Source organism: Ursus maritimus, unplaced genomic scaffold (genome assembly GCF_017311325.1).
Source record: "Ursus maritimus isolate PB19 unplaced genomic scaffold, ASM1731132v1 scaffold_3, whole genome shotgun sequence".
Lineage (NCBI taxonomy): Eukaryota > Metazoa > Chordata > Mammalia > Carnivora > Ursidae > Ursus > Ursus maritimus.
In genome coordinates, this window is record NW_024425563.1 from 229028 (window position 1) to 255042 (window position 26015).

Here is a 26015-nt window from a genome sequence, read left to right on the forward strand (position 1 = left end):
ACACTTGGGAAGAGAGGGAGCCCACTTCCCTGTATGAAATATAAATAGCCCCATTCTACTCGGTCTTCTGAGAGAAGAACCACACGCAGAGGCCCAGCTGCTTCTATCAGTCCTAGACTTGGTCCCCCTTCAGGACGAAGGCTCAGTGAAGGGGGAGGGAGTGGAGAGAGAGATGCGTGTTCTCCAGCCCAGGGAGGAACCCTGCAGGGGAGTCACAGCCACGCACCACACGATGTTGGAGCTGAATCACGTTGTCATTTGTCCACCTCCCATCTCAGAATTGACTTACTGCTGTAGCCTGGGGCCATGAGATACATGGTGCTGTCGGGGGACAGTCAGCGCCAACGTTGGGGGCAGCCCATGCTGGGCAGGGCTCCCGCGCTTCTGTGACAGAGGCGCCTGGAGCCCTGTACAAGGCGAGGCGAGGCGATTCAGGCAGGGCTGAGCCACAGACATCCCGGTCACACCCACCTCCCTGCAGGGAAATCACACACAAACATGTGGTCTCTCTTTGTGCAGGTCAATTTTGTCCTTTTTGTTAGTATCATACGAATTTTACTACAGAAGTTGACGTCCCCAGATGTCGGCGGCAATGACCAGTCACAGTATAAGTGAGTATGTGTTTGGGTCTGGGAGCCGAGCTGCCCTCACTAACCTGCCTCGGCCTGGAAACCTACAGTCAGGGAGGACGTGGGTGTGCGCAAAGGCCCAGGTTGGCCTCCTTTGGGTGCGGGACTGTGCTTGTGGCTAAGGCAGCCGTGTCTCCTCCAAGGGAGGGTGCTGCCATGGCGGCCATTCCCCTCGTTTCAGCATGGATATCCTCCAGTGAGCTTGCTCACGGGAGTGCTCTGCCCCCTTTCCTGTTTTGTAATCCGACTTTCCTCCTTGGCCACATTATTTGTATTTTATGCTTACTTCCTTTCTCCCCGTAGACCACATGGTTCATGCAGGCACCTAACACCAGGCCTTGTACTTAATAATAATTCGTGTTTATTGGCTGAATGATTACATGAAGATATCCATTCAGTGGGAAAGAGAACAGAGGTTAAGTACCACGCCACAATCATCCAGCTAATTAATGAAGACCTGAAGACTATAAAAGAACCTAAAGATTCTATAAATTTCTGTTGAGAATTTATAAAGAAAAAGCAAAGCCCACAACTTTATTATTAGAACTAGTTCAGTGTGGGGTGGTTGTTCCAGCCGGTGGGAGCCTGGGGTTCAGATAGACCAGCCGTGGAATCACAGTCGCCTGGAGTTGTGTGACCCTGGGCAGGTGCCCTTACTGCGGCCAGGGGTAGACCTGGCAGCTGGACAGGCAGCATCGCCCGTGGCCAGCAGCCCAGTGCTGGGCTTACACACCAGCTGGAGGCCTGGGGGACGTGTCTTCACAGCTCTGTGCCTCAGGTCCTTATCTGTAAAGTGGAAGTAATAATCATTATCTCTCAGGTTAGGAGGGCTTGATACAGTTAATATGTGAAAGACATTTAGCGCCAGCTGTAGCAAGTGTTGTGGGGAAGTCTGGTGCACAGATCCTCTGACCGAGCCCTGGGGTACATAAAACCCAAGGCATCCCTTTCTCTGCTCAGTCCACTAAAGGAGGCTGCACAGAAGGCCAGACGTAGAGATGGGATTCCACGTCCGACTACGAAGGACAGAACCGTGTCACCCCATCTGAACAGCACCTGAGCCGGTCCCTGAGCCCACTCGCACCTGCAGCTCAGGGACAGGACAGCTCTCAGCTGCTTTTCAAACTCAAGTTTTGATTTTCGGCTAGTGTTGTTTAGCTTCCATGCTGACCTTTTCTTTGGATTCTTTGGGAGTGTTCATTCAGTACGTCTTAGAGATAGATGCTTTTATTTTAGAAACAAAGTTAAGTAGGAAAATAGAATCTGTCCTTTTTCCAGGATGACCAAAAAAGCAGAGTGTGTCTGTGATGCTGCCTTCTGGTTGTATCTCGATGTCTTTTCTCTGGAACTATCTTTGTAAGAGTAATAAGTACCCCCAACAGGGTCCCAGAGGTCCAGCCTCACTAGAAATCCTTCTCTAGAAATGAGCATGACAGCGGATTCCAGATGTACATAAGGGAATTCAGGCAGACTCTCTGTCTCGCACTGAACTAAAGGGCACAGCTCCCTACACAACCCACCCTCAGTTCACCAGGTGAGCGCCGAACGGGATATGAAATGCAGCAGCTTGTAAGGTTAAATGTTTGAGTCTGTGGGGGCAGCCGTGAGATGCTCACTGACGGGTCTCCTAGCCGACGAGGTGCAGGTCGTGCCCTGCTGCAAAACGGCCTGGTTTCTGGGGTGTGCGCACATTGCCTGAAACAGGGCACATCCCACTTGTTGTAAACACCGCAGGACATGGTTTTTGTTGCGAGGGAGATCAGGAGAAATGGACACATTTCTAGAACTTACAGCCCAGGCTCTGAGTGCTAGGTTTGAGGTGGGTGCCTCAAAAATAGGTCAAGAATTCGTGACTTTCTCTAAGCGTTGAGTAGGGTCAATGAACAAACAGAGTGGAGCCTCCTTGCTGGGTTCCCTCAGGATGAGGCTGCTAGGTCACTGCAGAGGCTACCGCATGTTCATTTAGGACGTGCACACACGTCACCATGTGGCCTGCCTCAGCCTGGCGGCCAAGATCCTCCTTCCTGACGAGCCCCCAGACGACCCCAATGCTCCCGTCCATGAGGAGTGGCGAGGGTCTAATCGGGCCACATGTTGGAATCACCCAGGAAGATGTCGAGCTACCAGCACCGGTCCCACCACAGGGACCGATCGAATTGGAGTGAGGAGGCCGGCTGGACTGAGGAGTTTTAAAAGTTCCCTGATGATTCTAACGTGGAGCAATGAGAGTCCCGGGCTCAGAGCAGTGGTTCTCAAAGTGGGGCTCCCAGGCAGCAGCTGCAGTGTCTCTAGGAACCTGATAGACACAGTCCAGACCCACAGATCCAGCAGTCTGAAGGTGGGGCCAGCGGTCTGCCTTCTAACAGGACCTCCAGGTGGTCCTGGTACAGCTGAGGCTTGGGAAGCGCTGGTGTAGAGAACGGGGACTGTTTGGGGGTGCGGGGAGAACGGCTGCAAGAAAGCTAGAAGTGAGCTCAGCTGTTTTACTTTCGAGCACAGAATGCGACGGGCAGGAAAGCTGCCTTCTGATCAGGGAGGGTAGTAACTCTCATGGGCGGAGCAATTACACCTGGTCCGGGTCACCCAACTCCACAGGGCTCGTGGGACCCCGAGCGCAGGTTGCCTCCTGCTGCCACACGCTGTGCTCAGGGGCTGCACCCGCTGAGTCCGCTCTCATGATCGAAAAGTCGGACTTGCCTCTGCCCTGACAATGCCGGTGACGGGACACAGCCCTCAGACCAGTGGCCCTGCTGGGGACCCTGTCGGGGTGTCTTGTCAGAGCGTTGCTGCTTTACGAGGGACAGTCGTTTTTATCACTGCGTTGGCACATTCTGCGCGTCGTTGGGCCGGGGGAGGTTGGTTTTACTTCAGTTTTCGAGAAGCAAGGCTCAGCCCGGTGAGGCCCTGGGCCTGGGCCAGCCTGCGAGACTGCAGAGCCCACGGGCTGCCTGGCAACGCTCAGCGTCTCTCTGTGCCGCAGGAGGCTCGCCAAGTCCACGCTACTGCTCATCCCGCTGTTCGGAGTTCACTACATGGTGTTTGCCGTGTTTCCTATCGGCATCTCCTCCAAATACCAGATCCTGTTTGAGCTGTGCATCGGATCGTTTCAGGTACGTGTGGGAAGGGACGGTTCCTTCTCCCCGCGTTGGTGAGTGGCCCCTGACAGCCCTTTCTCACTTGCAGGGCCTGGTGGTGGCCGTTCTGTACTGTTTCCTCAACAGTGAAGTAAGTGCTTTGTCAGACCTCGGGGAACATTCAGCGCACGTGGGATTCCCTAAAGTGCTCCCCCCGACCTGAAGGAGACCTCAGGTCTTCTGTCCGGGCAACCCCGCTGCCGTCCCTTCCAGCCCCATTCACAAAGCCCGTCTCTCCACACCAAGCAACGTTGGTCGCCCTCCCACAGGCCGGCTCAAGAAAGCTCCCCGGCCAGGTGGTGGAGAGGGACCCTGCCACTCGGCACGGTCACAGCCTTGCTCCTTAACCCTGGATACCGGGCCATGCAGACCCCAGTGGGGTGGGGCGGACACACCGATGGGAACCCTGCTGCCTGAGCTCCCGCCCCACAGCTCTTCAGGATGTACGTGCAGGAGTCCCTCTGAGCCCTGCCCTGTTCTGCTCATTTCCCACATGCCCTCACCCGCCCAACCCTGTGGGGCCAACAGCCCCCTGATGCATCCTGCCCTGCACCTCTGCCCCCTCAGTTCAAATGCCCTTCCCGAGCCTGCTTCCCTTCACCTCCTTCGTGGGCTCCCAGTATCAAGTCCCCACCTGACTCAGGAAAAGCCTGGCTCCTGCCCCCTTGTCATCTGTCTCCTGGAGCTGCTCGGGCCACACCTTCTGTTTTTACAGAAGCCCTAGAGGAGAGGGCTCGGCCTGAGACCTGAGCCCTGCCCCTGAGTTTATGTTTGCAAACTCCCACTTCTGGTTGCCTTGCCCTCATCCCAGGTGCAGAGTGAGCTGAAGAGGAAGTGGCGGAGCCTGTGCCCCAGCCGGCCCTGCGGCCAGGACTACAGGCTCCACAGCTCGTCTGTCTCGAGGAACGGCTCAGAGAGCGCCCTGCAGTTCCACCGAGGCTCCCGCGCCCCGTCATTCCTGCAGACAGAGACCTCGGTCATCTAGTGCCCGCCACCCTGCAGACAGACTCCCCAGAGCCCTCGAAGGCGGGCCTCCCCGGGCGGGAGTGCCCTGGCGGGTGACTCAGCGGTGACACGATAGAGCTGGTCTCTGCTTATCCCATCCGCGCAGCTGGGGTTGCTTTGTAGCTGACTGGGACTTCGATCTGATTCGTGTTAAACTCCAGCACGTAGGTAATTTTGCTCAAAATGTTGTCTGGCCAAGTAGATGGACCCGTCTTCAAAGAGAATATGGAGACAGAAATGATCCCTGAAATGAGGTACAGTGGCCCAGAACTTGGGTCCAGCCATCATGGAAGGAAACCAAGGCGGTTTTCTGATCTCAGTGCCAGTTCTGGGCAGGGCGGCAAAGGCCTGAGCTGGGGGCTGGACGCTCCCTCTGCGTGACCCCCAGCACCGGCACCCCCCCACCTGGTCCTCATTAGGGCGGCCCTCTTGTCTGCAGGACACGGACACAAAGCATCAGAACCCACCCCTGCCGCGTGCCCCTGCTTTTCCTCCCTGCCCTGCCCCAGGACCTCCCCTTCCTGCTTGTCCACCAGGACAAGTGCAGAGAAGGGTGTCAGATGATAATAGCAGGAGTGGCATGTCACCCTGCGAGGGCAGCTGCACTTTATGAGGGCCCCTCAGCCATCGAAGTCTCCCCCTGAGACTACTTCAGGCCTCCTCCCCCGAGAGGGGGGAGAAGGTTGGGTGACCTGTGGCCAGGCTTGTAGGACCTGGCCGTCAGGGCAAAAAAGACACCAGACCTTTTATCTGGGGGGAGCAGAAACCTATCCTCCTTTTAATGAAAATAATCTTAAAGTCATTTCTGCTTAAATGGAGAATTATCCTAACAAAATACAAGAAGGTGTTGAGTGCTTCTGGCCAACATTGGCCAACAGCGGTCCTAGTTCCCAGTTCCCTTGATGTTTGCAGATTTGGGAGCTAGGTCTGAGTGGCTGAGCAGCGGCAGAGGCAGCAGGAAGCCAGCGAGGAGAGTGAGCCCACCCCTGTCCCAGGCCCGGCCCTGCAGCACGGGACAGACAGAGGTTCTGCCCAACCCCATGCAGCTGCTCTCCCACCCTTTTATGATACCCCAGAAAGAAGGCCATAATGTCTTTGTCCTGAGGCATCATAGGACCTGGCCGGCATGCGGGATCAGGTCTGGCGGGCAGGGGTGGCCAGAGCGGCAGCCACCAGGCTCAGGTCCTATGGCTCACGGTGTGTGACAAAAGCCTGGACAGACAGGGACAGCAGAGCGGCTGTGTTCAGAGGCCACCCGGAGCCGGGGCGCCCACCTCAGATGAGACACTGTAACCAGATCCCCATGACCAACTGGAGAGCCAGACCAGGGCTGACGTGGGGCCGTGGGGTGTGCTTGGGCGTTAGTCATGCGTCTTCCTCACGGGCATGCGCCAATGTCCAGGGGGCTGTGGACTGGTCTGTCTTGCCTGGGAAAAGGAAGGAGGGAGGGAAAGTGAATGTTTACTAATAGCAGGAGCAGGTGGTCGAAGAGTCAACATGTCGTCTTCAAATGTTGTAAATGTGTATGAAATGTCCACAAGTCACTGTGTGTGAGCACTTCAGTAAAACCCGATTTCCTGTCTGGAGGCTGGAAGATTCACTCTGGCCTGCAAAGCCTGCGGTCCTAGGGTCTCCAACTGAGGACAGACTCACACTCGTTAGCTGAGTGCCGTCACCGTCAGAGGAAAGCTCCCCACACGTAGAGCGGGGCTGGACGAGGAGGGAAAGGAGAAGGCACGTGGCACCTTCAAGGCCACTGGAAACAGCCACCTCTCCCCAGGGCACTTAGGCCGCCTGCCAGGTCGTCCTCCTTGGAGCACCCAGGTCAGCGGTCACCGTGGCATAAGGCAGCTCTGGCAGCCCTAGCGGTGGGGACCAGCCACAGAACCTGAGCACCTGTCAGCTGTGCAGGGCAGACACACGTGTGCACACATGCGTGTGAGTGTGTGTCTGCGGGCAGACCCCAAAGCTGTGTGCCGCAGGCAGATAAAATCAATGTCCGACACACTCCGTGCTCCCCCAGTGCTTCCCTTCAGAAGGAGCACAGCACGCTGCGAAAATCAGATCCTCCAGAGCCAGGCCCGCCTCTGGGGAGTCTCCCGCGAGCAGAACAAGAGTCAAGAAGGAGAGGAGGCTCAGCGCACAGCCTCAGCCCCAGGCCTCCGGCAGTGGGGGCAGCTGGGGGCAGGTGGAGGGGTCCAGTGAGGAGCACGGTCCAGACGCTGAAGGGAGTAGCACGAGCAGGGAGGACAGAGGTGGGGCGTGTGCCGGAGCCATGCCAAAGAAGACCCTCGTCTCCATCCACAGCAGCAGTGGGCGTGCTCTTTCTGATCAAAAAAGGTAGGTTTAAGGGGCTTTTTCCAGGTTTTCAGGTTACAGAAATTATACAGAGGAGTTATAAAAGTTCAAATATTGCCAACAATGTGAAAAGTCTCTGAATCCCATCTTCCATCTGCCCCTCTCCCTTCTAGAGCTAAATGTTATGAGTAACTGATACTCCCAGTATTTTCCTCTATGTTTACACAACCTCTCTCCCCTTCTCCCTTTCTTCTTCTTCTTCCTCATGGGAATTAGGTCATATTGTGTAGAAGCTTCTGCAACTTACTTCTCTAGTGAAGACAGGCTGTGTGACTCTTGCCTGACTACCCACAGATGTGCCTTATCCTCAAGACTGCGTGATAGTCCACGGCACGGGGGTATTGGGTTTATCCCATCCATCCCTGCGGGTAGATGTTTGACTTGTTCACAAATGCTTGTGCCCAGGTATTCCCACAGAGCAAGCTCCGAGCACAGGAAACGCTGGGTGCAGCCACGCACAGCCATCTCTGGGCAGGGGCAGCCCCCTCTCGGCACGGCCGTGATGGCTCGTCACCCACCAACCCCAGCATCACCAACATTGCCTCTCTTCCTCGCCCCAATCTGCCTGCCTCGAGGCACGAGGGACATGAACACCTCTTCCTTGGTTCTGATTTAATGCTGAGCCTGACATCACGGTCAGATGGCCAGCCCCCTGCCCTTCCTGGCAGCCGCCCCACCTGAACACAGGTCCTGCTGCAGTTTTACAGATTGACTTCTCTATTCCTGGGAAATGGGGACGAGACTCAGCAGAGGCCGTGGGTGATGTGTCACGACTGACAAGCACTTAGAGAGGCACCGCTTAGCTTGCGGACCTTACAAAGGATTTAGGGCATCTTTTATACAGAAAAGTGTTCTTTGGAAGGTGGGAAGAAAGACTCTTGCGTCCTCCATCCTCTCTAAAGGTTTCCTGGGGAGGTGGAGTGGGCAGAGGTGGTTCCTCAATAATGGAAAGAGCCCCCCTCCGTCTGCCGGGGTGCCCAAGACTGAACCCTGAGCGGCAGGTGGTAGCATGGACACTGACCCCTGAGCTAGCGCAGGACCTTCGCTAAAGCTGCTTCTATTCAACACCCAGAGCTGAAGAAACACTGGGAGAAGTAGACTAGTAGGGTATGAATTACAGAACCATGACATCAAGTAGGACCACTATCTCGTTGTAAGGTTCGGGTTACACATACCCTCGCGGGTGCTGAAGGGCATAGGTCATCAAGTCAAAGACAGCAGTCTATCAACTCAAGACACTATAAACACAAGCTTTTGTGGTTTAAATAATTATAATTATGAATCTAGAATATGCAAATTTTGTTATTTTCAAGTCATAACATAAATAATTACAATTCCTTTCTGATTTGAACACACACTACATTAAAGTCTCATTACAAAGTGACTCATAATTCTGCAGATTTTTACATAGCATGGGTAGATTATGGTCTCCCATATCTATCAACCTGCAGTGAAAAAAATCCTTATCTATTATTAGCTCTGTGGAAGCTGGGTGTATGTAAGACACAATCTCTGTAAACTTAATTCTAGTTTTTCTATATGTATGTATGAAGCACACACACGGAGGCTTGGATACAATGCGTTCACGTGGGCGCACTCCTGGCTGCCTCCCCACTGCCCTCTGGAAAGGGCTCTGTCTGGCTTCCCACACCCTTCTCTTCCCTCCCTCCAAAGAGAGTGTCTCCTTGTGAGACAGCCTCTGGGGCTTTGAGATGGGGAGCTGAAGGGAGAGAGGAAGACCTGGAGAGGCCCTCCCCTGGATGGGGTTGACAGACACAGCCCAGGCTCAGCTCCAAGCTGAGAGCAAGAACCAAAGGGAGAAAGGGGACCAGGAGCTGCCAGAACCCACGAGGGCCTCCGTGGTGTAAGAAAACACGTGAACTATTCATAATTCCTTTGGATGCACAGACTGTGCTTTTGATCACATGTCACACTTCCCTGGAATGAAAGCACGGATCACGGATCAGTAAGTGGATCTGGTCTGCATTGTGCCTCTTTACCCACATGTCCATTGTCTGTCTGTCCAGCTGACCGTGTGACTGCTCATGGCTCTGCAGAAGACAAGAGTTCAGCAAGGGTAAGAAGGGTTTTGAGGAAATGCGGTTACAGGGGATACGTGGAAGTTATAAGAGGAAGTGACTTAAAAATAGGATGGATATAGTTCATGCAGCTTGCTGAGGGGCTGCTCGCAGCGCTGTCGAGGAACGCAGTAAGAGTGAAGTCAGACGGGCAGGCACCAGATTCTCCTAGCAGGGGAAGGGGCTTTCTTTGGAAAACTGGGAGCTTTCCGAGGCTTTTGAAGCTGGGAAATGACGTGGCCGAGGCTGTCTTAGGCGTGCACTGACGGCTGGGGAAAGAGAAGTGTCGTGGAGCACCTGTGAGCCTGGTCTGTGCAGGACGGGGAGGAGGGCAGCGGCTAGCGAGGCCAAGAGAAGGGAAGCCACACCTGAGGCAGGACAGTTTAGCTACGAGGTGACACCAGGATCGCAGAGGAGTCCCCGGATGCCCATATGGCAGTGATGCACGCTGTGGGCCAGAGGCCTCCACGTTCATGCCATTGACTCTACTTTACTTTCAGAATAAAATGAACACATTGCTTTTTAAAATATTAGTCTGGATTACAGAATGAGCAGCCTTCAGTTTTTCCTGTCCTATAGAAGTTTTTCTTAGGAGGGTGTCCGAGGGCCGGGGGGCGGGGGGAGCTCTCCCTCTGCTCTGCTATGTTGACACAATGGCATCTCACACCCACTTACAACGTAAGAGACACGGTGGAGAGACCCTGGAGATCACATGAGTTCGTACAACCCCAAACCAAACTGATTCTAAATATGCTTTTCGCCGATCTATGAAACCAAAAAGAAAGAAATCTGTGCATGAAAATCTACTCAGCTCTATCCAGCCCAGAACAAAGAGCATCTAGAATGAATCTGAGTCAAACCCAGCGAGCAGTTCTGGGCTTCACGTGCTCTCCAGTCCAACAGACCGCAATCAAACCTGGGGCCCCAAAGGGACCACCCTCCCTGACCCACACCCTGCTGTCAAGCTAGATACACACAGGCTTCTGTAAGCAATGTCAAAATGTGTTTTTATGGAAGTCAAACCCCAGAATCCTATTTGGGGCATTAAGGGTATGCGGGGCTGTGAGGGGAGGGGTGTGTCAGTGAAAATTACCCTCCAGGTTTAGTAACTAATTTTAAGGTCAGATGACAGGCCAATGTCGGGAACAGTGAAGTCAAGACAGAGGCAGCGGTGGGGTGGGGGTGGGGGGCAAGGGGTCAAGGCCCACAGGAAGGAGGAGCATTTGAGCAGGACAGTTATGCCTCAAACACAAGGCAGGCTGGTCCAGAACCATCTCAGAACAGCACCGTGTGGTTGGGGGTACAGCACTGTGCTCCCTTGTGCCAAGCTGGGTGCTATTGAGGAAAAGCATGAGGCTGGGTCTAGGGGCACGTCAAGGGCCCTATGATCAGGGATTCCCAGCTGATTCCGCAAGAAGGGAACGCATGTCCTGTGTCCACATCTGAGCACATTTGCCCAGCTGGCCTGTTTACCAGCTGCTACAGGGGTCAAAGCAGATTACTGGGGATGGTGCAGAAAGCCACCCCCCATCCTCCGTACCCCCTGGACCTTGGCTCACCGGCCTCACTGCTTGGCATCTCACCTGATGACGTCCCTGCAACAGAGGGACACTTTCCACCCTGGGTCCGCACAGTCCGTGGATGCCCTTTGCTCAGGCCTCGCAGTGAATGTGCCCCCAGAGCTGGCACCACAGTGGCCCTGCTCTCGGCTACCCACTGTGTGCTTTCTATTGCAAGCTGCCTTGAATGTGTTTGGGGATGGATGCCAATAAAGCAATAAATAAAAACACCGGTCTTCCTGTGGCCACCCAGCCAGTCTCACACTGGCCAAGTCACGCTAAGGTCTTCCTGGGGTCCCCATGCAGTTCCCTTCTGTTTCGGGGCCCTGGCCAGGATGAATTCCATGCAGGATTTCTCTAGACGTGAACACCCAGCAGAGGAAATTAGAAAGGGAGACAGGCTTCAGCTTTTTCGGAGTCTGTGCTGGGGACCCTTGAGCAGAGCGGAGATCAGGTGGTGCTCCCGCTCTCAGAATGTCAGGACTGCTCTGGAGAAACACGTGTTTGTGGTGGTTTGAAGTAAATTTCTTGGGTAATCTGGACCTCAGCCATCTTCCCTGCACGACTGTGGCCTCCTGGCTGCCCTCCTGCCTATTTCAAGGGCCCTCACAAAACCATTAATGTGGCCCCAGCCCCTCCACCACACCCTTGCCCCACGTGGACAAAACTCCCTGTGAAGACATGTGCGTGGGCTAGTTTGCCAGAGTAGCTGAGGCCTCATCACTGCACGTCACTGCCGAGCTCCCGCCCGCCTGAGGCTGGTCCAGGTCTGGGCCAGCAGGGATGCCCAGGAACCCCCCGTGAGCAATGGAGAAGACTCCTGCTCCCACGAGCACGCCTGTCTGGGGAGGGTGTTTGGCAGGCCCGGGGGGGCAGCTCCATTGGGGCTGCCACAGAAGGGAGCCCCTCACTCCAGGAAGCCGCTGAGCCCTAGGGGAAAGCTCAGAAGGGAGCTCTGGCATGCTTTCCTGGCACAGAAGTGACCAGCACCAGACGGCCCATGGGGACTGCTTTGGGCCATGGGAGAGGAGCTGAGAGAGAAAATAACCTCCAGATGCCCCTGGGGCCCGGAGCACACAGGGAAGCGTCTCTTGAGAGACTTTTTAAATATATATATATAAGAGGGAGCAGAGGCTGCTGGGAAGACGGCAGGGTGGGAGGACCCTGGGCTCACCTCTTGCGGTGTGGCCACCTAGAGAACACCCACATCAGCATAAATGACCCAGAAAGTGACCCAAAGACCGGCGAATGGACTCTCCGCAGCCCGACGTTGACCAGAGGCCACCGTGAAGCGGATCCACCCACTCCAATATGCTCTTGGCAAGATCCCATCGAAGCAGTGAAACAGTGACACAAGCCTGGCAGTGTGCACGCAGCCCAGACAAGGGGTCTCTCTCCACTCCAAAGTGAGTCCTGCTCCAGGGAGAGGGGAAGATAACCACACACCAGTCTGACTGTGACCCCAGCAGTGGGGTGGGGGCAGGCAGCTCATCTAACTGCAGGCCCCGCCCACCAACAGAAGCTTCCCAGGGGACAACACAGGGAAAGTGCCCGCAGTTTGGTGCTAATTCATCTCTAGCAAGCACCTGGTCTTACTCAAATCAAGCCCAAGGCAGCCCGGGACTAGCCCGCTAACACCGCAGGCCCCAGACTGCCCACAACAGGCAGAGAGCCATCACGGGCTGGACTGAAGGCAAACACAGCCCCACTACAACAGCAAGACACCCCTGAAGCACCATTTTCTGGTGAAAAGGAGACATTGCACTGCAGGGCACTACAGGACCTCTTCTTCATAAAGCCACTACTTTCAAGTGTGGGAGACGTAGCTAACTGTCCTAACACATAGAAACAGACACAGCAATAGACAAAATGAGACAGAGAAATATGTCCCAAATGAAAGAGCAGAGCAAAATCATAGCAAGAGACCTAAAAAAAATGGAGAGAAGTAGTATGTCTGATGGTGAATTTAAAGTAATGCTCATAAAGTTACTCACTAGAATTGAGAAAGGAGTGCAGGACCTCCATGAGACCCTCCACCAAGAGATAAGAGACCTAAAAAAGAACCAATTAGAGATAATGAACTCACTAAATGAAAATAAAAATAGACCACCTGGAATAAATAACAAACAAGAGGAAGGAGAAGAATGGATCAGCCACCTGGAGGACAGAGTAATGGAAAATAATCAAGTTGAGCAGATGAGAGGGGGAAAAACATGCAAAATGAGAAGAGACCCAGGGAACACAGCCACACTGTCAAGCATAACAGTCACACGGTAGGGATCCCAGAAGGAGAAGAGCAAGAAAAGGTGGAAGAAGATTTATTTGAAGAAATAATAGCTGAAAACCTCCTGAATCTGGGGAAGGAAAGAGAAATCCAGATCCAGGAGGCACAGAGAGCTCCCAACGAGACCAACCCAAAGAGGTCCACACCAAGACACGAATAAGACGGCCAAAAGTAGTCATAAAGAGAGAATTTTAAAAGAAGCAAGAGGAAGGAAAGCAGTTACATACGAGGGAAACCCCATAAGGCCGTTGGTGGGTTTTTCAGCAGAAGCTTTGCAGGCCAGAAGGGATAAATTCCAAGTGCTCAAAGGAAAAAATCTACAGCCAAGAATACTCTATCCAGCAAGGCTTTCATTCAGAACAGAAGGAGCTAGAGTTTCCCAGGAAAACAAAAGTTAAAGGGATTCATGAGCAAAACCAGCCACGTCCCCATCACACATGATGCCATCGGCCTGTGAGTCTGAAATCCACAGTCCAGCCTCCGTCCTGCCCGAATCAGCACGCACTGCCTCCCACCTGCTCGATGCCGAGTCAACACGCCTTCACCTCAGACTGCCAAGGACTCACACTGACACTCTTCCCCTCAAATCCCAGCCCCTGTGCTCAACTTCGTGCACAAAAGTGGGCATAACTATAGCAGAAGAATGAAGCATCCCCAACAGTGACGCTATTTATGTGGAATGGATAAAAGGAGTGTGCTCGGCTGAGAACATCTCCAACAAGCACATCAAGGAACAATACATACAACGATTCTGGTTCCTAAAAGAAACAAACCTGGGAAAAATAAAACATGATGAAATCAGAAAGGGAGACAAACCATAAGAGACTCTTAATCATAGGAAACAAACTGAGCGTTGCTGGAGGGGAGGTGGGTGGGGTGGGGGGGTAACTGGGTGGTGGGCATTAAGGAGGGCAGGTGATGTAATGAGCACTGGGTGTTACATGCAACTGATGAATCATTGAGCTCTACCTCTGAAACTAATAATACACTATATGTTAATTAATTGAATTTAAATTAAAAAAAGAAACACAAAAATATATATAAGAGCAAGTTGAAAGAATGCTTGATTTATAAAACGAACCAGAGAAGTGAAGCATTTGACTCTTAGTTCATCTGAATAAAGTTCCTGAGAACTTTATCCAAGCCTCAGTCTCCTGTCCTTACCCCTTGGATGGGGCAAGGGTCAGGGTCCCGGCAGGGTCCGGTTAATGTTTACCACCCCAGCCCCCATTCTGGCACATGGCCTCAGCGTCGGGAGCTGTTGGTGTCCCACCCAAAGACAAAGTGGAGGGACATCGTCTTGTGGGGTTGGCCAAACCTATCCTGCAGCTCCCTCTCTCCTTCCACGCCCTTCCAGAAAGGCCCTTAGGCAGAGTCTGTCTCAGCCAAATGAACCCTGTGGGAGGCACACGCCAGAGAACAAGAGTCATCCGGAGGCAGAAAGGAAACGGTTTGACCAGAAGCTCTGGGATTTTCTCAGGTGGGCTCCAAGCACAGCTTGTCCCTCAAATGACTGGGAATCTAACAGGTCCCCAAAGCCTGTTCACTCCCCCGCTGTCCGAGGAGTTCTTACAGCCTCCCTGACTCTCAGCCCTCCCTGAGACCCACCTCCCTCCAGGGGCAGCTAATCAGAGAGGGGTTTAAATGAACACTTTCCAGCAGACACTACTGCTAGAGCTTCCAGCAGTTCCCACAAAGGACGAGGAGGCCCTACAAGTGCATGGATGAGGGGCCCCTGTGAGCGGCACAGCCTGGGTGCAGAGCGCCCAGGTGTGAGCCCCAAACCCCCTCCCTCCTGCCAGACCTGTGACCAGCTCATGACTTCTGAGAAGATGGGCTTGTTAACCGTGGAAAGCCCTAGAATCAGGCCTGATACTTAGTAAGAGCTAAACGAGGGTTAGCGATTCCTCGTTTCTTAATTGAAGGAATGTCAATCTCCCCATGAGGAGCTTATATGTAAAAGAAAAATACCAACACTTAGAAAATTGACTAACAGAAAAAACAAAGATAATCAAAGATCAAAAATTTGTAAAAACAAAAAGAAGAAGGAAAAAGTTATAGGCCCCCATAAGTAAAATAAAAAAATTGGATACCTTAATTGCCTATAAGAATGGCACTATTCAGTGATGATGTGAGATTAATGTTATACTATGTAGTATGATACTATAAATTTTATATTTGGTGGTTTTATTATATACCATAGTATTACCATAACGCAATATAACTATTATACCATACAGCATATTATTATCCTGTATTTATTTCCTCTATAAACATGAAACCTGTTATAACTTTAAAATATTCATTCCAGTTAGTAATTTTATCTCTAGGGGTTTCCCCTAACTAAATATTCAGAGTTGTGCATAGTGATTTATGTACAAAAATGGTTATTACGACGTTATTTTTTAATATCAAAGTCAGAGAATTGAAAACAATAAAAATGTCAGGTCATTTAAGAATGGTTAAATAAGTTGTGATTTAGACCATTGAATGAAGACTCTGACACGAAGGCCCACACCAGGAGAGGGTACTGCAAGGAACGTGGGTGCCACGTGCTTTCGCGAAGTACACTGAGTCAGGAATATACAGGCTGAGCATTCCTGAACAAGATCAAAAGTACAGGAAAGAGTCGGCTGTAAGTAAGCAGATGGAACAAGTAACAACCCTGTGTGACCTGAGTCATTTCCTGCCAAGACGGCTCTCTCGGATGGTCCAACCTGCAACACCCCATTGTGCACCCCGGTAGCGATTAACTCCACCAAGCAAACCATCACTAGGGCAACACAAATTATGTGATCCAATTACTCACCTAGCAAGGGTATTCAAGGATGAAATGTGGACAGCCACTTTTTGATCAAATGAACTGGAAAAGGAAAAGGCCAGCTCGTCTAACACAGGTGGTCTTGAGTACAACGAAGATGAGTGCGTGTCTTTGCATACAGCTCGGTGTCTCTTCCTGAGGTCCAGACTCAAATATCCGATATCCTCCCTGACATCCCAGCCCACACTCAGCATCTTCTTCCCATTTCATAATGATAAAGAGTCGATTGGTCAAGAAGACATAAACAACCCTAAGTGTGCAGGCACCTAATGAGCTTTAAGAGGCATGAAGCAGAACCGACAAAATTAAGAGTAGAAATAGACAAATCCACAATCACAACTGGAGATTTTAGCATATTTCTCTGTCTGTAATTGATAGAACAAGCTTTTAAAAAATCAGTAAGGATATAGAAAATTTGAACAATATCAACCAACTCGGCCTAAGCCACGTGGGTGGAGCACTTCATCCAACAGCTGCATAGTGTATGTCTTTCCGTGCACGTGTGCTCAGCCATAAAGCAAGTCTCGGTAGACTTCAAATGAGCGCAATCATGCACGGTAGATTCTCTGACCACAGTGGAATTAAAGTAGAAATCAGTAACAAAAAGAAGTAGAAAACATCAAATATTAAGTTGAGCAGCACATCTGTCTAAATAGATGAAAGAAGAAATCACAAGGAAAATTACAAAATATTTTGAATTAAATGGAAACAAAAACACAGAGCATCACAATCTGTAGGATGCAACTAAAGCGACCCTTGGAGGAAAATTTATAACTTAAAATACAGATGTTAGCAAAGAAAATTAGAAAAATCAATGATTTTGCTTCCACTTCACAAGAAGAACAGATCAACAACTTCTTCCCCCGTCTCGTATCCCTCCTGTCCTGTCGAACGAGAAGCCTTGGAGTCCTCCTCCATTCTTCCTCATCCAGCCGATACACCCAAGTGTCTTGTCACTGCTACCCCACCGCTTCTCCCTGTTGGCTCCTTTACGCTGTTCTGAATTCCTCTCTTTGTAGCCTATTTGTGAGTGGCTGAACCAGCAGCCTCCTAACTGGTCGAACTTGCCAGCCACTAACCCGTCCCCAGATTGGCACAGAAATTGCTTCCTAGCATGCAGGTGCTCTTACCGCATTCAGCAGCCCTCCACCACCATGAACATGGGAGTCTTGCAAATGGCTCACACGTGTCCTCTGCTCCCACCACACCGACCAGCCAACGCTCCTGGCGCCATCACAGCTGGTCTGGCCCCCGCCAGAATGCCATCCTCCACCTGCTCCACAAGGAGATGCCAGGTTACTCTCGAAATTGGAATTGGCCTCCTGGGAAGCCTTTCTTCGCTTTTCCTGGTTTGTCGTTACCCCTATCCTGTGCCACTCTTCCTCCTGATGTCCTCTGCATACCTCCTTCATACCTGATGATAAGTTTCACCATGAATGTTCTAGTCTCCCTTTTCTGCTATACTCTTGAGTTCTTGAGACAGGAGTGACGTCTCGGTCACCTCTGCATCCTCAACACTGAGCAAAGTCGCTGCAGAAAGCAGGTCCCCGTTAACTTGCCCCATAATAATTTGCGGATGATGGTGGAGGCCAGCGAGCTGCCTCCAGAAGTATGCAGGGATCTGGCCCAAGTTGGAAGTTAGCCCCTCTCAGACACACTCCCTTGGGACATTTAAACTCATGAGGTGGATATTTCAGAATGCACAAAAACAAACTGGCCAAGGGCCTCCTGCTTCTTTTCTTTCCAGTGAAGTGCAATGTGCATGGACGCTTTCCTCTGCTCAGAGGTAGAAAACGTTTACTTAGTAATAGACTTCCTAAAGACTATCCCCATTAGATCTTTCCAGATAAGATAGATCCCAGCAGTTTTGAACCAGTTCTTCAGAAATGGTCCAGTCATGGCGCACACAGATACGTCTGGTTCTGCACCTGGTGGTGCACAGAGGAGGCACCTGGGAGTTTACGGACAGGGCGGCTGTGCCTGATGAAAGGACACACGTCCCCCTGGGGAGGTCAGACTGGAGGAGAGGCCAGCAGGGCCCCTGCACGGAGCACCTGGGGGATCTGTGTGATAACCCATCCTTCCTCAAAGCAACCGGGAAAACAAGCGGCAGAGAAAGGGCATGGTGACCGCCGGCATGCGTGGCTCAGGAATGATGACGGCAGATTTACTAACATTCACATACGCCCTTAAGAAGGAAAAATGGGGCTCTGGGCGGTTCAAGATTTTCATTAAAATTTCCCATAACGATGGTTCCATCATAGAAAGACACCAGGGGTCTTTGGCCAGTCTGACTGTCGGTGGGCGGCTCACACTTGATTAGGCCAGGACTACACAAGCCTTGGGCTCATTTTCTTGGAAATACATTTGAAAATATTTAATTCTATGGGGGGAAAAAACCTAATTTAAAATAAAGTGACTCATTTTTTTCAAGCAAGTCACTTTGGCTCCTATCTGCCTTAGCACAAGATACTCGTTGCTATAGCAACCGGTATGGAATGAAAAATAATCCAGAAATTTCAGAGTTCTTCCTCAGAGAAAAAGTTTCTAGGTTTGTTTTGATGGGATCTTTCCGTTAAGATCATTCTGTTCTCAAATGGCAGACAGATCTGGTTTGGCGCCAATGTCAAATAAAGCACATATTTCCCAGCCACGCTGTCTGACCATAAGGTTTCCCTCCAGCGATCCAGCGACCCTGCTGCTGAGAACGGGTGTTAGCTGTTCGGTCGGAGTCAGAGACGCCGCCTGGACCAGAGAGCCTCAGGTGCGTTGAGCTGCCCGGTCCCTGCAGATGTCCTCCTCACCTGGTCACTCCACTCTGCTCCTGCCTGTTGCCATAAATTGCAACTCCAGGCCCCACCAGCCCCCCGGGAGTGCAAGCCAGAGCCCCACGCGGTGGAGGGAAATGGTGCTGCTCCCCGGAGCCCTGGGGAGGCCACAGACCTTCCCGTGGCTCTTCACCAGCCAGGTGCTGAGGATGCCTCACACCACCAGGCCTTCCTGAGGTTCCTTCTCAGGAAAACAAAATCCAAGTTCACTTTTAAACCCAAAAAAGAAAAAACAAACACGTGTTAGTGCTTCGCATTGTAGATACATATGAATCTCAGATGGATGAAGGAGTTATTAATATGCTACAAACCAAACCAAAAAATACTGAAAGAATATGAAGGTGAATTTCTCTATCACAGGTTGAGCAAGTTCTTCCTAATCTCAAAGAAAATTGCTGCATCTTACCCCACAAAAGTTCTTACATTGTACCACATTTTAAAGTTTCGCATATCAAAAAAAAGCCCAATATGCTAAATTAAGAGACAAATGACAATATAGAAAGATATTTGCAAGAACTATGAAAAGGAGTAAATATTCCTAAGGTTCAGTCAATAAGCAAGCTGCCAAGAAGCCATGACTAAGTGAGCAGGTTACTTAAAAAGCCAAGCGAAAAAGCATAAATAAAAACACCTACTAAATATGTGAAAATTGTTCAATGTCACAAAAAAGTAAAGTGATGTACTTTTATTTCCCAATACTTACAATAATTTGTAAAGATAAATAAGTAATATTCCACATAGAATGTTACTAATAGGACTAAACTGGTCCAAAATATCAAGAAAGCATTTCAGTAAATACAGAAATAACTTCAAAAATGTTTGCAAACTTCGACCAGTTTCACTTCTTATCCTAAGCAAATAAACCCGGTTTTAAGCAAATTTTTATGTACAAAGATGCACACAAGGCAAGAACTGGGAGAACAGGCTGGAACGGAAGGAATGGCTAGATCCCAGTGTGCCCGTTTACTGGGGTATCATGTGACCAAGGATGTTTGTGACCTTTTAATGATAAAAAATAATGCTTAGGAGGTTAAGTGGGGAAAAAAACAGCACTTAAATTGTATATAGAATCCTTCATTCATATAAAAACACATTAAAAATACTAAAAACAAATACACAAGATATTAAGGTGGCTACTCTTGGAGGCACTATTCATTCATGCTCAGAAATTCATGCTTCCTCGCTTTCAGCTAGCGCGTGTCAAGTGCGTTCTCTTCACCAGGCAGGGCTCTTACGGCACCGGGAACCCAGACGTGCGCAGAGCAAAGCACCTGCATTCCAGGGAGGGAGGATGGCTGGTAAGAGGCAAATCAGAACAGAGCGCAGCAGGTGCGGTCCACGATTGCTCTACAAGTCAGGGGCACAGGAACGTGTCCAGCAGGGGATGGAGGTCCCCTGACACTGGTATTGTGATGACAAGGAAAAAATACGATGAACACAGCGGAAATAAAACTTCTAGAAGTCTGGCTTACAGGCAATTCCCCATCATGTAAAGCACACACTGCCCAGAGGTGATGTTCTTGCCGTTTGCAATGGAGCGATGCTGCTACAAGTCTCAGCTCCTCCAGAATACAGCACCGCCTACCCTGCCTGACGTATTTCTTTGCAAAACTATATGTCAGATTTATTCCCAGCCAAAGCCTTTTCATACGTGAACTGGACAAGATGAATATTCAGAATTTATAAACTCAGAGACTCTTACTTTTCTTTCTTTCTTTTTTATTACTTTCAATTAGCCAACGTATAGTACATCATTAGTTCGTGATGTAGGGTTCAACAGTTCACGAAGACATATGCCAACCGTTGAACAAAGGAAGAAAATGGAAAATTTCAAGACTGAGAAAGTGACGGTGTTAAAAAAATCTGTAACAAATCCGTTGAAATAGAGACAATCTAAATAATCACACTATGCTTTTAAAGTTAAATGCAAACGTAAGAAAATATTGAATTGTATCACGTAAGATTCTATAAAATAGCAATAATAACCATGTATACAGTAGGTATTACTATAAATGCCAAGCAGCAGTATAAAGATGGAGAGCACATGCACGAAGAGGAGAAAGAGCGCTCCAAAACACATCTTCAACAGAGGGGATTCAAGAGATGGCATTTCACTATTGACTCTACCATTTAGGGAAACATAGGCTAAAAAATGCCTTTAAAAACTAAAAGTAATCACTAGTTAGAATTGGATATAGTAAATATTGCTTCTAAGACAGAGAAATTAAAGGACAGAAAATACGATTCATACACCAAAAGGATGAAGCAGTGTGCAAGTCTTCATTAAAATGATGGAACAATGTTGAAGTCAGACAAAATTCTGGGTCATTTATAGGGTGATTTCTCCGTCGGAAGATGAATCTCAGATGGCACCTAACACGAAATTCCAACCATGTGCCACTTTTAAATTTACACCTAAAATAAATGACACTAAAACATCCCCGTATTTATATATTGGCAAAGTACACAGGCAAATTCAAGAAGTAATTCAGGGAGGTGGTGGGTGGAGCAGGGAGGTGTCTAACGTGATAGACCAGCTTTCCTGCCTCATTTTTATGCTTATGAAGCAACTTTCTGATTGCCAAGCAGCTTGACTGAGGAGGGAGAACCCACTTGTGACAAGAGGGGGAGTTGCAGCCCCTCCCACCGCCCCCAAAAGCCCAGCCCAGAGGGAATCCAGGCAGATCCAAGGGTTCAGTGAGCAGTAGAGGAAGACAAAGGGCAGAGGAGGGGAAACGAAGCAGGTACACAGCACAGGAGTCTGAGCGGGAGAATGGGGAGGAGAGCACAGACGCCAGGGTCAGGGTGGGGAGGCTCTGGGAATTCAGGGTGTGAGAAACGGGGGAGGGGTACAGGAAGCACAAGGATAGTTGCTGGAGGCTTACACCCAGGAAGGAATTGGTCCTTTGAGGAAAAAGACATTTATCACTGTTTTTGTGTGCCTGATGGACGACACCTCTTAGACACGCCCACGCGCTCTTGGATGTGAAGGGGCCCCTGGATTTGGGCCGTCCTGAGCACCAGGGAGAGTGGACACATGCTGGCTGGAGCAGGGCTGGCCCTTGAGCCTCCGAGGGGAGTTTCGCACTGTAGGTGCCCGAGGGCCTTTTTCCCGCAGGCGCAAACTGGGGGGCGTCAGTGAGGTCCATGTCCCAGTCCTCCGCAGCTCCAGCATCCCAAAGGCTTCACAGATGGGACGTCTGAGCACTGTGCCCTTCTGTCTGGAAGGACTATGGGCCTCTCTATTTCTCCCTGGGGGCTCCCTCCCGTCCCTTGTAAAGCTGAAGTGAGCCTGGTAGTTAGGAGAGCTGAGGACAGCAACAGGGGGAGGGACAGTACTAAGCTTGGGTTGGTTTTACGCAGCGGCTGACCTACTTAGTCTTCTGACAATATGAGAGTGTGGCCAGTTTCTCGCTGATGGGAGAGGCTGGGAAAACAGTTTTGAGTGGAGACTTAATTACTTCGTGCTTTATTTCTCTATTTAGGCGTCTAATGGTTGTTTTTTTTTTTTTTAAGAGAGGAAGGAGGGGAGAGGCAGACAGAGAAGGAGAGAGAATCCCAAGCGGACTCCACTCGGAGCCCAGAATCCGACACAGGGGCTCAATCCCAGGACCCTGAGATCATGACCTGAGCCGAAATCAAGAGCCGGACGCTTAACCGACTGAGCCACTCAGGCAGCCCAAACATCTAATGATTATTAATCTTTGTTGAAAAAAACGTAAATTCTAGCTTCTCAGACGCCCCTTTAGAGCATGAGAGAGGGCGATTTCTGCCCGCGTGCCTCTTCCCCGGAAAGCAGAGAACGGCGCGGGAGAGGAGTGAGAACGTGCTGGAGTCTGGCAGCCCTGACGTGAGCTGCTCCGTGCAAGGGCTCCTCCCAGTCGCTGCTTCGGGGCAGGACACCGCCTACCCACCCGAGCGTGAAGACGGTGAGAGCAGACGGACAGAAGCGTTCGGTTCCCACGCAGGGCTGGGGCCTCCACCGCTGCGAACCACTCCCGACTCCGCAACGGCAGCACGAGCCGAAATCTGACCTTGAGTGACAGTCAGTGCTGGGGGCCAGGCGCCCATTCCGGCCCCGCGGGGAAAGGTGGCAGTCTCCACCAGTCTGTCAATCAAGAAATAAGCTGTTCTCGGGGAAACGCAGCCCTGCAGGGGCATCTCTACTGCGGGGTTTGTCTGCTTTGGTCTGTGTTTTCCCCAAAGACCCCTCACAACCAAACAAGGGGCAGGTCCTGAGGATGCGGTTCCCTCCGGATCATTCCAGAAGGAAATGTGGCTCTGCAGTGGCTGGGGCACCACCAACACTGCCCAGTCCCCAGGGCCTTCTCCCTGGCCTGTTCCTTTCCCAGGACAGCATGATCCCCTCCCAGGACTGGAGCCCGGCCACCAAAGTCATGAAACTTCAAGACAATTCAAAAACTCCTCAGCTTGGTGAAGAAATAGAGCTAAACAATGCTTTTTCAAGCTTTCTTCATAGATTTAAAGGAGGGTTCTCTCCCAGAGTTCAGTTAATAGATTTAAAGTCAATTTCTAAAAGAAGAGAAGAGGAAAAAGGGAATGAAAAAAGAAAACAAACAAGGAAAGAAGAGAGAGAGAGAGAGATCATCTTCATTTACCAAAAAAAATGACTCCTACTCATTACCTGGTTTACTCATGAAAGAATTGTGTTTTGTTGGTAAACCCACCCAAATACAAGTTCCGTGAGAGCAGGGACTTTGTTCTTTACCCTGGCATTTATAAGAGTGCCTGACACACAGTAGACACTCTGTTAATATTTGTTGAACTAATTATACATTTAAATATTTGAAGCAAAAGAAACATTTGAAGATTTGGGTGGAAAAGATTCTCCTAAGTTTGGAGAAAAAAGAAAATGTGTAAGTCCTGAGGAGGAGGAGCGATGATTTTTCTGAAGTTTCCTTGTGTTTTCCTTACGCATGTATACCTCCCTCTGCCCCAGCTTCCCACTCACCCTTGCCCCGACTCAGAAAGGATCAGCGTCCTTCGGATCTGTGTTCCCTTTCTAAGGTCACGAGCCAGGACGTTTCCAGCAGTACCCGCCATTGTAAGAAACGGAAATCCCTGATGAAGACAAGGCAGGCATAACCTATACAGGGCATCCCCAGAAAAAGGGACACGTAGGTGGGGACAGCTTAAGAGACTGCGGATCCCCTAAAGCCCATTTGTGGAAACAAGGGTAGGAATCCACCCTCCAGTGGAGTCCGTGAATAAATGGTTACCTCCGAGCCGGCCCCTTCAAACACTGGGCCCCAGCGACGCCCTGACAGGCCCTGCCCTGGCTCATCTCACTGAGCCTTCAGAATCTGACAGGCTGGCAGACGTGTGCACTTGGCAGGAGAGTTAGGAAGGTTCCTGCGGCAAATAAGGGAGAAGACCCCAGAAGGTTTCCAGAGCAAAAGACCCATACAATCCTACACAAGGACGAGATGGCGTGATAGCCACGACTCAGATTGCTTAGCCCAACCCGTGTTAAACTCCACCTACTGACAGAGACTTCTGAAGCAGGATTTTAATGAAAATTTCAGAGGACAAGTTGAGAAATACTGCTCAGATTCTATTATCTGAAACTAAATATCTTTCCCTAATTTACTTTTCATTTTTAATTGTTATGTTCTCCGGCCGAAAACCACTTATCAACTTATCACGATAAACTTTGGTACACCCACGATAACATCATCAGGGATGTGATAGCAAGAAAACTGTCTTCCAGGAGTAGAAAGGAATTTATGCTGATTCTACCATGGAGGGTCCTGAGGGACCAACCAATTAACCCCTTATTCCCCACAAAGATCCAGACACAGAGGGGTGTCCACCAGCCTGAGGGCTCACAGCAGAACACAGCTCCCCTCTCACCTACGGAGCAGGGTGAGAGGAGACAAGAGGTAGGGGCCTGTGGCATTAGCATGCTCCACTAGTCCGGGCAGGTGGGCTGAGGTTCAGCCTGGGCATCAGAATTCGTCAAAGCTCCCCAGGGATTTCGGTGAGCATCCAGGATCGGGCACCTTGGTTGGAAGGGTGGTTCTGCACACTGGTCCGTTAGAATCACCTACGGGCTTCCTTCCTCCCTGTTCACCTCTTCCCTGGTTGATGCAGACTTTCCCCAACAGGGCGTCTCAATGTCAATGTGAGTGGACCCTCTGGGGACCCTACAAAGTCCAAAGGAAAGGGGTTAAGTTACTCTGTCACTCCAGATCTGGGGGAATGGCGTCTGCCGAACCCACCCCAGTCTATCGTCTCTCCATCCAAACCCATTTGCTTCTTATCTCAGGAAAGCTTGGCCCTAGAAGTAGGTGATTTCTATTCTGTTCAAGTATTATTTGAGTACTTTTCCTAGGATTTTGTGGTGTTGATTTTGGTATTAGTGTGCCCTATTCTAAGGATTATAAATCATTTTTTGATCACACAGAATTTACTAATTATAAAATAATTTGCTCACACGGGTTTTGGCTGCGTTGATAATCACGAGATCACTCAACACAGGCCTTACAGAGCACTTTCTGGAACAGTGCATTTCATAACATTGCTGCCAGCAGTCCAGCTCTTTGCCCCACAGGTCTGACCTCTCTAGGTCCACAGAGGGCAGTTTATCGGAAAGGGGGGCCTGTCTTGCTTCCAAGGGGCTACAGTAGCTGTTCCTACAGCTCTCAGTGTGCGTCATCTTGCTCCATCCTTGGCCACTTCAACAAATGAGGGTGGGGCTGGAGGGTTGGAGGTGACTTCGTGTGAAGCTGAGTCTCGGGATCTCCTCTCTGCAGATGGGTCAGCATGGGGGGTCTGGCTTTGGGTCATTCAAATCATGGCAGAACAGTCAGAAACGTGTGGACCCTCTGGTCGTAGCTGCAGAGCACAAGTCGACCAGCAGATAGAACCCGATCCGTTTACTTACCTGCTGTGTTTACCATCTATAGTGGCAGAGGGAGTATTTCAAGGAATCAGCTCGTGCAATTATGGGGACCAACAAGTCCAAAAATCCACAGGCTGGGCCAGCAGACTGAACACTGAAGCAAGATATCCATGCTACTGTCCTGAGGAAGGTCTTCTTTAAGGAAACCTCAGTGTTTGCTTTGAGGTCTTTCTACTGATTAGAGGGGCCCATCCACACCACTGATAATAATTTCCTTGACTTCACATCTGCTAATGAGAGAAGTTGACCCAGTCTACAAAATACCCCCTTGACCTTGTCTCTTCCTGCCTAAGACACGGACGTGAGCATTGGAGCAGTCACTTGTGATCACATGGGGGAAATCATGAAAACCTTAAGGGGATTTGGCCCTGGTGTCATCAAATCACTGAGCCAG

The 26015-nt window shown here is 50.4% G+C and overlaps 1 protein-coding gene and 2 long non-coding RNA genes across 6 annotated transcripts in view; 1 reads left to right on the top strand and 2 right to left on the bottom strand.

The window, feature by feature from the left end:
• VIPR2 (vasoactive intestinal peptide receptor 2) overlaps positions 1-6350 on the top strand; it is a 66870-nt gene extending 60520 nt beyond the window's left edge. The window contains exons 10-13 of the mRNA XM_040643739.1: positions 520-611; positions 3610-3739; positions 3813-3854; positions 4575-6350. Of these exons, the coding sequence (XP_040499673.1) occupies positions 520-611; positions 3610-3739; positions 3813-3854; positions 4575-4748 (438 nt within the window). The 3' untranslated portion in view covers positions 4749-6350. The remainder of the gene's footprint in view (positions 1-519; positions 612-3609; positions 3740-3812; positions 3855-4574) is intronic.
• A 14048-nt stretch (positions 6351-20398) lies between these two features.
• LOC103660916 lies at positions 20399-24118 on the bottom strand. Its single transcript, XR_567941.2, has 2 exons — positions 23669-24118; positions 20399-22804 (listed from the first exon to the last, which is right to left on the bottom strand). It is a non-coding gene; the product is annotated as an uncharacterized LOC103660916 (long non-coding RNA).
• A 93-nt stretch (positions 24119-24211) lies between these two features.
• Positions 24212-26015, bottom strand: part of LOC103660915 — a 41495-nt gene continuing 39691 nt past the window's right edge. For all 4 annotated transcript variants that reach the window (XR_567940.2, XR_005838419.1, XR_005838417.1 and 1 more), the window contains one exon: positions 24212-24863. This is a non-coding gene — a long non-coding RNA (uncharacterized LOC103660915). The remainder of the gene's footprint in view (positions 24864-26015) is intronic.